At 49.9% G+C, this 8,077-nt stretch overlaps 1 protein-coding gene across 1 annotated transcript; it reads right to left on the reverse strand.

The window, feature by feature from the left end:
* Positions 1 to 4,937: 4,937 nt before the first annotated feature.
* On the reverse strand, positions 4,938 to 6,372 carry LOC136546788 (peroxidase 7-like). Its single transcript, XM_066538763.1, has 4 exons — positions 6,294 to 6,372; positions 5,896 to 6,149; positions 5,433 to 5,790; positions 4,938 to 5,335 (listed from the first exon to the last, which is right to left on the reverse strand). The coding sequence occupies exons 1-4, from the start codon at positions 6,370 to 6,372 to the stop codon at positions 4,938 to 4,940; spliced, it is 1,089 nt and encodes a 362-aa protein (XP_066394860.1).
* Between the last annotated feature and the right edge of the window lie 1,705 nt (positions 6,373 to 8,077).

The raw sequence follows: 8,077 nt of genomic DNA on the forward strand, positions 1-8,077 counted from the left end.
GTCCAGCGCGGCTCCGGCGTGTGTAAGTTCTTTTTAGTGATCTTTCTTTTTGTTTTCGTTTTCGTGGTCCGTTTTCCTTTTCGTTTGATTGCAATTTCTGTCAATCTGATTGCCAGAGAATGTACTCGGACGACGCGACGATGCGGAACGACGACGACAGCCAACAGCAGCAAGAGATGCAGCAGCTATGGACAGGGAACCACGCCCTCTCTGAAGCCGTCGCTGTTGATCCCGCCATCGCGGAACTTACAGGAAGAAGTTTTGAGGCCGCCACCATGGATCAGTTGAAGCCTGTGGCTGGAATGATGTTTGATACACTTATAGATGTGGAGAAATTTTACAAATCGTATGCACATGAAGCTGTTTCTCTGTTCGTGTTGGTCAGCACAAGAAGCAAAATGATGAAATATTATTCAAGCGGTATTATTGTTCAAGGGAAGGGTATAGAAAGGAGAACGAAAAAAATGTTATTGACGAATCCGGAAAAAAAGAAAGACGCATAATGTGATGGAAACCAGATGTGGTTGTGAGGCACATATTGTTGTCAAGCTTGGCACAGACAAGAAGTATCGGATAGCTTCAATGGTTGAGGAGCACAGCCATGGTTTTGTGTCACCAGATAAGAGACATTTGCTAAGATCCAACCGTAATGTTAGTGAGAGGGTAAAGAGTACCTTGATCAGTTGTCATAAGGCTAGCATTGGCACCTCACGGGCATATAGACTTCTCCATGTCAGTGAGGGTGGGTTTCAGAATGTTGGGTGCATGCCGAGAGATTTGCAAAACTATTACCGTGACCTCAGGAGCAAAATCAAGGATACAGATGCACAAATGTTTGTGGCACAACTTGAGCGAAAGAAGGAAGTAAAACCTACCTTCTTTTATGACTTTATGGTGGACGAACAAGGACGACTTTTTCGTGTGTTTTGGGCAGATGCCTTATGCAAGAAAAACTATAGTGTTTTTGGTGATGTGGTTTCTATAGATTCAACATACACCACTAACCAGTATAACATGAATTTTGTGTCATTTACTGGAGTCAATCATCACTTGCAAAGTGTTTTCCTAGGGGCAACATTCTTGGCATATAAAAAGATCTAGTCATATGAATGGTTGTTGAACACCTTTCTGAAGGCTATACGTGGAGTAGCACCTCATCTAATCATAACAGATGAAGATGCAAGCATGAAGGCTGCTATTGCTCAGATTCTATCGGATACAACTCACAGACTTTGCATGTGGCATATTATGGAAAAGGTACCTGAGAAGGTCGGGCCCTCTATAAGACAGGATGAACAGTCTAGGATAGACTACACACGTGTGTTTGGGGCTCCAAGACTCCAGATGATTTTGAGTCACAATGGAATTCTATCATAATAGATTTTGCACTCATGGGAAATGATTGGTTTTCCACAAAGTTTGCTATGCGTCAATCATGGATTCCGGCATACTTTATGGATATACCTCTAGCAGGAATCCTTAGGACTATGTCACGATCGGAGAGTGCAAATTCTTTTTTTAATCGTTTCATTCATCAAAAATTGACCTTTATTGAGTTTTGGCTGAGGTTTGACACAGCTTTGGAGTGCCAGTGCCAAGAGGAGTTAAAGGCCGACAATGCAAGTCTTCACAGGACTCCTAAATTGATGACACCATGGTCCATGGAGAAGCAATGTAGTGTGATATATACACATGAAGTTTTCAGTAAATTTCATGAACAAATCGTAGCTGCAAGAGACCATTGCATTATTCAGGACATTATAGAGTGTTAAGATATAAAAATTGTCACCATCAACAGTCTATCTTAAAAAGAGCGAGTGGTTCAGTTGAAAAGTCAGACATATTTGATAGGTGCTCCTATAAATTATATGAGTCCTATGGCATCTCGTGCCATCATATAATACAAGTGCTTAGAGACGAGAAGCAAAATGAGGCACCATCGATTTATATTATGAAGAGATGGGAGAAAAGACGTAAAAGGTTTGTATTGTATGATTTTTTTTATGGTTGTTTTGTACAATAGTCTTGATCAGATATTCAATTTTATAGGGAACTATTCTTTGATGAAGAAGGTAACCTGCTAGATGAAAAGCCTGAAGATCCTATGGAGGTGGCAATGCGGAAAAAGATTTTAGATTCACGGAACCAGTTTGAAGATCTTATCCAGATGGCCAAGAACTTCGAACAAGGGATGGACTTTTTATTTTCTAGTTTATCCAACCTAGTAGAACATCTTCAAAAGATCACGCCTTCTACGAGAGTTAATAAGCAGGATGAGTATGAATCTTTCCTTGGTAGTAAAATTCCAAATCAACTCGATATATATCCACCAAATGATATCAAGTCTAAAGGGAGATGCAAAAGAATTAAGAAGAGCAAGGAGATGAAGGCTGCAAGCAAGGGTAAAAGTAAACGGACGTGTGGAAAATGTAAGCAAGTAGGGGATCATAATGCACGTACTTGCCCAAACAATGTTGTTGGCTGATATTTCAAGCTCGTGTAAACACTTTTGATCATTTTGATCATATTCAATGTACTCTGTTATGATAATCAAGCTGATCTTCCAAGCTTCTATTGCTCTGCTTGCTGAAATTTCATCTACTTGTGTCTTCGTCCATTGCTGATATTATGATCTGGATGTAGGTTTTGATCATTCATGATGGCATGATGCCATAGTGAATTAGTAAGCTTAACTCTGAAATAGTTCATTAATTTTCCCATTCTTAAGTCTGTCTCTACCTTTTATTGCAGTTGGAAATCTTTTCAGATCAGTTATGGCAATTTTTTATGACGACAATGAAATACCTAACATACATGCGTGATACATATCATTCAAATTCAAAAAGATGGATTAGGGTCCAACACCAGGTTCTTCTGATCATTCATGTTCAAAAGATGGATTACAATCAGCACCACACCAGGTTACACATTACAACATTGTTGTGGTGTAAAAACACATGCAAATTGGACAGCTTTCTAAATGCGTCTTCAGTCTCATTCACCATCTGCCAGTGCTTATTCACCATCTCCTGACAGAATAACTGCCAGACCTAAAGAACCTCAGCACCCTCTCCCCTACATACAAGCAAACAGGCACCGCTAGATACATCCATGTCTATATAAAAAACACATATCTTAGGACTCAAACTTCAATTGTTTCATGTAAGGAGAATGAAGACAAATAAATAAAATCTCACCGTTTTTCTGTACCAGATATGAAATAGGTATAGCCACTAGCCATGAACAATGAGTGCCAGATACACAATAATGAACAAATGAACATGAATGGTTTTGGAAGCTTCACCAAGCTACGGCGGAACCACCGTGTTGCTAAAGTGAAAGCTATAACCATGCAAATCACCATAATTACACCGGTGATGCCCTCCACTCCTTTGACCAATGTAAAATATGTTGGCTTTATTTCCCCAAAGTACTGCCCCAGATGAGCATACTTCTCATTTGATGATTTTATAAGCCGCGGAAAATCACATACAAGGTGGTTCCATGGAGAAGCAAAACTGACAATCCGAAGTTGATGGCATCTCCTCTCAATCCAAAGCTGATATCATCTCCTCTCAATCCGAAGCCGATACCATCTCCTCTCAATCCAGCTGCTTCGGGTCATAGTACAGGCAGTAGCCATCAACAACAAGCTCAAAATCCTCAACATCCCACTTGGCAATAGTTGTGGTGATCCATTCATCAATATTCTCATGCCAACGACCTAGCATTTGGAGTCTCAGTTTCTGGACAGGCCGGCGTTGACGTGCATCCTTTGGAGCCAGAAGAAATGCATTCGCCTGCTTGACATCAGAGGAACTTAAGTAAGCAAAACTGTAAGTCTGTTGATTCATACTGAAAAGGGGAAACAACCAAGCGGAGCACACAAGGCGGCGGCAAATCACGCGAAGGGGCGCCGGCGCCCTCATCAGGCGGTGGAGGAGCCCTCACAGGCCGGCGGAGGGCCCATAGGCGGCGGCGCCCTCACACGCAAGGGGCGGCGGCGGGAGATTTGCGCCGGGCGAACCAGGGGCGTATGGCCACAGCGGCGAACCAGGGGCGTGGCGCCGTCCTGGGGGCTGGGGCGACGCGCACGGGGCTGGGAGAAAACGAAGCCTGGCGGTGGCGATGGATTCCTGGCGGCGCAGTCGCGGCTCGCTCGCGACTGGGAGAAAACAAAACCTGGCGCACGGGGCTGCGGATCGTTAGGGGGTTTTCCGAAAAAAAGGCCGGCAGGTGGGAGGGTTTAGGCGCAAAATCGTCCCACCTCTTACCCCATCTATTGGATCAGCATCGAGTGGATCTGATCAGACGTTTCCACAGGTTCTCCGGTTTGCATGAAATGCTGCTGCACTGCTCACTCGGTGACGAATTCTCGTCGCTTGCAAGCCCCCTGGCCCAACATTTAAATGGGCTATACTTGGACGAGGCCCTGGCCTGTTTGATGTACTATTGGTACACGGGCTCTTCTGATTGACATTTTCATTTAGCCCGCTCTGTTATCTTCATTCTATTCGTTGGAGGCCTTCTCCGTTTTTTTTTCTGCGAAATTCTTGCGATTCATTTCATTCATCACATAAATAAATATTATAATACCTGAAAAATTAATATTAGCCCTTTCCGTGAAAACTCTCGCTCAAGAACCTCGTCACACATTGACACTGAATGCATGGTATCACAAAGTATATATGGTTCAAAAAAAAATGGTCGGACATGCATGACTCAAGACACACTCATGGCCAATATATGCACCAGAGTAGATCACTAAACGAATAAAATACGTAGCACATTTTACAAAAAAAAAAAGATTACTAGTAGTGCCAAATTAAAGACGCCAAAATGGGAACACGAGACGGATCGCCGCCGATCGAATAGGCGTCCGTCCACGCATGAATATTGATGCATCTCGCTCCTCGAGCAGTTGTGATGATTGATTATTAGTAGTTGACGGCGGAGCACTTGTGGCGGACTTCGCCCTCGTTTCCGGTGAGCACCTGGACCTCGCCGAGGCGGCGCATGGACTGGGCGAACTGGCCGACGAAGGCCCGGGACTTCTGGTCGGCGTAGGACCTGACGAACCCACCCGTCCGGGAGTCCGCGAGCAGCTTCTGGTCCGTGTCCAGCAGCCCCTTCCCGTGCAGCAGGTTCTTGTAGTACTGGTTGTCGAACGCCGTGGGCGTCTCGCCGTCCAGCTCCACGTACTCCGCGTCGCCGCCGGTGCCGCACTTGCGCTGCAGGAAGTCGCCGTACTGCCAGTTCAGCGTGCCTGCCTTCAGGCGGCCCAACAGCCCCGGCCTCACCGCGCCGCACGTCGCGCGCCCGATCGTGTGAGCTCCTGCACGCATGCATGCATGTCACTGTATGTCAGCGTGTGTGTGTATGTACACGACCGATGCATTGCACGCACTCACGACTCAGGAGTCAGGACTCACCGGAGAGGGCGACGAGGTCTTGGATGTTGAGCCCGTTCTTCTCGAAGAAGGCGATGAGCTGGTTGACGCTCTGGCCGTTCATGGGGACGTCGCGGTCGGCCGTGCCGGCGCTGAAGTACCCCTTCCGGTCCTTGCGCCCGTACTTGAGCGACCAGTAGGGACCCCTGACCGCGAGCGAGGCGACGGCGTCGCGGGCGGCGGCGGTGAGGATGTCGGCGCAGGAGACGGTGGCGTGGCACTTGGCCTCCAGCTCCTTCTTGATCTCCTCGATCAGCTCGAACCCGCGCAGCGTCCTGCTCGCCTGCGCGTACTTCTCGCTCTGCCCGGGCACGTCTATCAGGACCGACCCGTCCACGCCCTGCACGGACCGGCCGCCGGCAACACCACAAGCTCCACCATGTCAATTCGATTCACCGACGACAAACTAGCTTAGTAAAGCTGGTGACGAACGAAAGATACGTACCCCGACGGCGAAGTCGTGGAAGAAGAGGCGGATGATGCTGGCCGCGAGGGTCTCGTCGGCTTTCACGGCCTTCATCACGGCCGTCCCGACGATCTCCTCCATTTTCGGGCACGACTTCTCGTAGTACCTCTCGTCGAGTCCGGCCACGGACTCCTGGTACGCCGGCACCTTGTAGCTGCCTTCCTGGCCGCCGTTCGAACCGGCCGCAGCGCCGTCGCTGCCACCGCCGCCGCCGCCGTAACCGTTGGAACCCGCTTGATGAGCGTCGTGGCCGCCAGCATAGCCCTTCTCCCCATGTGAAGCGCCGCCGCTGCCGTAACCTTTGGAACCCGCTGCAGCGTCGTGTCCGCCAGCATAGCTGTTCCCCCCAGGCGAATTAGCGCCGTCGCCGCCGTAGCCGGTCGCGGCCACCGAGACGGCGAGCAGGAGTAGGAGGCCGGAGAGGGCGAGGAACGAGACAGCCCGCGGCGTCCTCATTTTGCTCTGTCGATCGATCGCCGGAGGGTGGACCTGAGGCTTCTAGTTCTAGCTCGTGATGGATGGCATTGACCTGGGGTTCCATTGCGGCAGCATACTTTGTATACTACTGGAACAGCAGCTAGCTAGCTCCCCGTACATGCAGGCACGTACTCCTAGCAGCTTACAACGACGTGAGGAGCAACACATACAGCATTTTGATCGACGATACATAGATGGTTTGCACGTAGGTGGTGGTGGTTGGTGGAGGCTTGGAGCAATCCAATTATATTCTTCAATTGTGGTCGGCATTTATTTGAAAAAAAGGAAGCGGGTCCATTGCAGATCCATAATGAGGCCCTGACTTCTGTTAGTGTTAGAGCTTCACTTGCAGCAATCGACATCTTGTCAGCAACTCCCATGTTGCTGCTAAACACAAAAGTCAAAGGCACACAGACACATTGCAATTTCCTATTGGCTCCTGAAGACACAGCTTGGTAGCAGATGTTAGATTGATCTCCACCAATTGGGCTAATTGCGCCCTTGGATCCACGCCCCGATTGGAGGCGCCCAACCGCTCCATGGTTGGTGGGCTCCAGTCGCACAACGCCATAAAAAAGAGCTGGGGGCCGGGACACAAGGCACGAGGTTCACCTGAGCCGCCAGACACCCCACCTACATCCTAACCATAGTGACGGGAAGCTCTGCCACCGGCCACCGCCGCCTCTGCACCGCCGCCACCGCGATAGCACATTCACCGCCAGGCTTCACCGCGCCACCGATAAGCAACCCCATGGCCAGCTCGTCTTCTACGAAGGCAGACGATGGTTTGCACCTCCGCACCCTCTCACTCTCCCCCTCTATATCAAAATCCCGTACTACTTCATGTTCTAGGACTCGCTATTTATCCCAAATATCAGTATACATGCTAGATCTATGGCTAGATGATCCTGTAACAATCTATCAATGGTATCAGAGCCTAACTAGGCGTAGATCTAGCTTATCAGGGTAGAAAACCGACTAGAAGAAATTAGAAGGAGGTGATTCAAATCGGATCGAACTTCAACCCGAAACCCTAACCCTAGAAGAATGGACGGAGAGGGGAAGAGACCTACCCGGTTTTTCTCGTCGCCGTCACCACCACCGTCGCGCTGGAAGAAACTCCACCACCACCTCGCCGACATGCGGGGAGATAGCCGAGGCGCGCTCGTCGCCGTGCGCGTGAGCCCCGGCCGAGGGCACCGTCATAGGACCGCTCGACGGCGCCGCGCTCACCCACTGGGGAGCGCGCGCTCCGGCGAGGGGACCTGTGGCGGCGCCAGTAAGATCTAGGGTTTAGGGATAGTCTCCAACGCAACGCGTGTGGGGGCGCAAAGTGCTCCACCGCGGTGCCGCTCGATGGCGCCGCATGCGGATCAAGCCGCATGCGTGCATCGGCGAAGGGCGCCATGGCGACGCCACCACGCTCCTCTCTCAGACCATCGTGGTTCGGAGTGAGAGTGGGAGAGAGAGCCGACACCACGGCGAAGAGAGAGAAGAGCAAGTGAAGAATGACCTAGGGTTCGGGCGCGCGGCCGCGTTCGACGTTTTTATACCCGCGAGAACGACGGACGTCTGTCGGATCAAGATGGACGGCTCCGATTGAAAGGGCCACATCTGGCCCAGCGCGGGGAAGGAGATTCCCGGCCCAGGCCCAGGTTGCGGCCTAGGCGCGGGGGAGCGGGCG

This window comes from Miscanthus floridulus, chromosome 3, assembly GCF_019320115.1.
Source record: "Miscanthus floridulus cultivar M001 chromosome 3, ASM1932011v1, whole genome shotgun sequence".
In the NCBI taxonomy this organism is placed as follows: Eukaryota; Viridiplantae; Streptophyta; class Magnoliopsida; order Poales; family Poaceae; genus Miscanthus; species Miscanthus floridulus.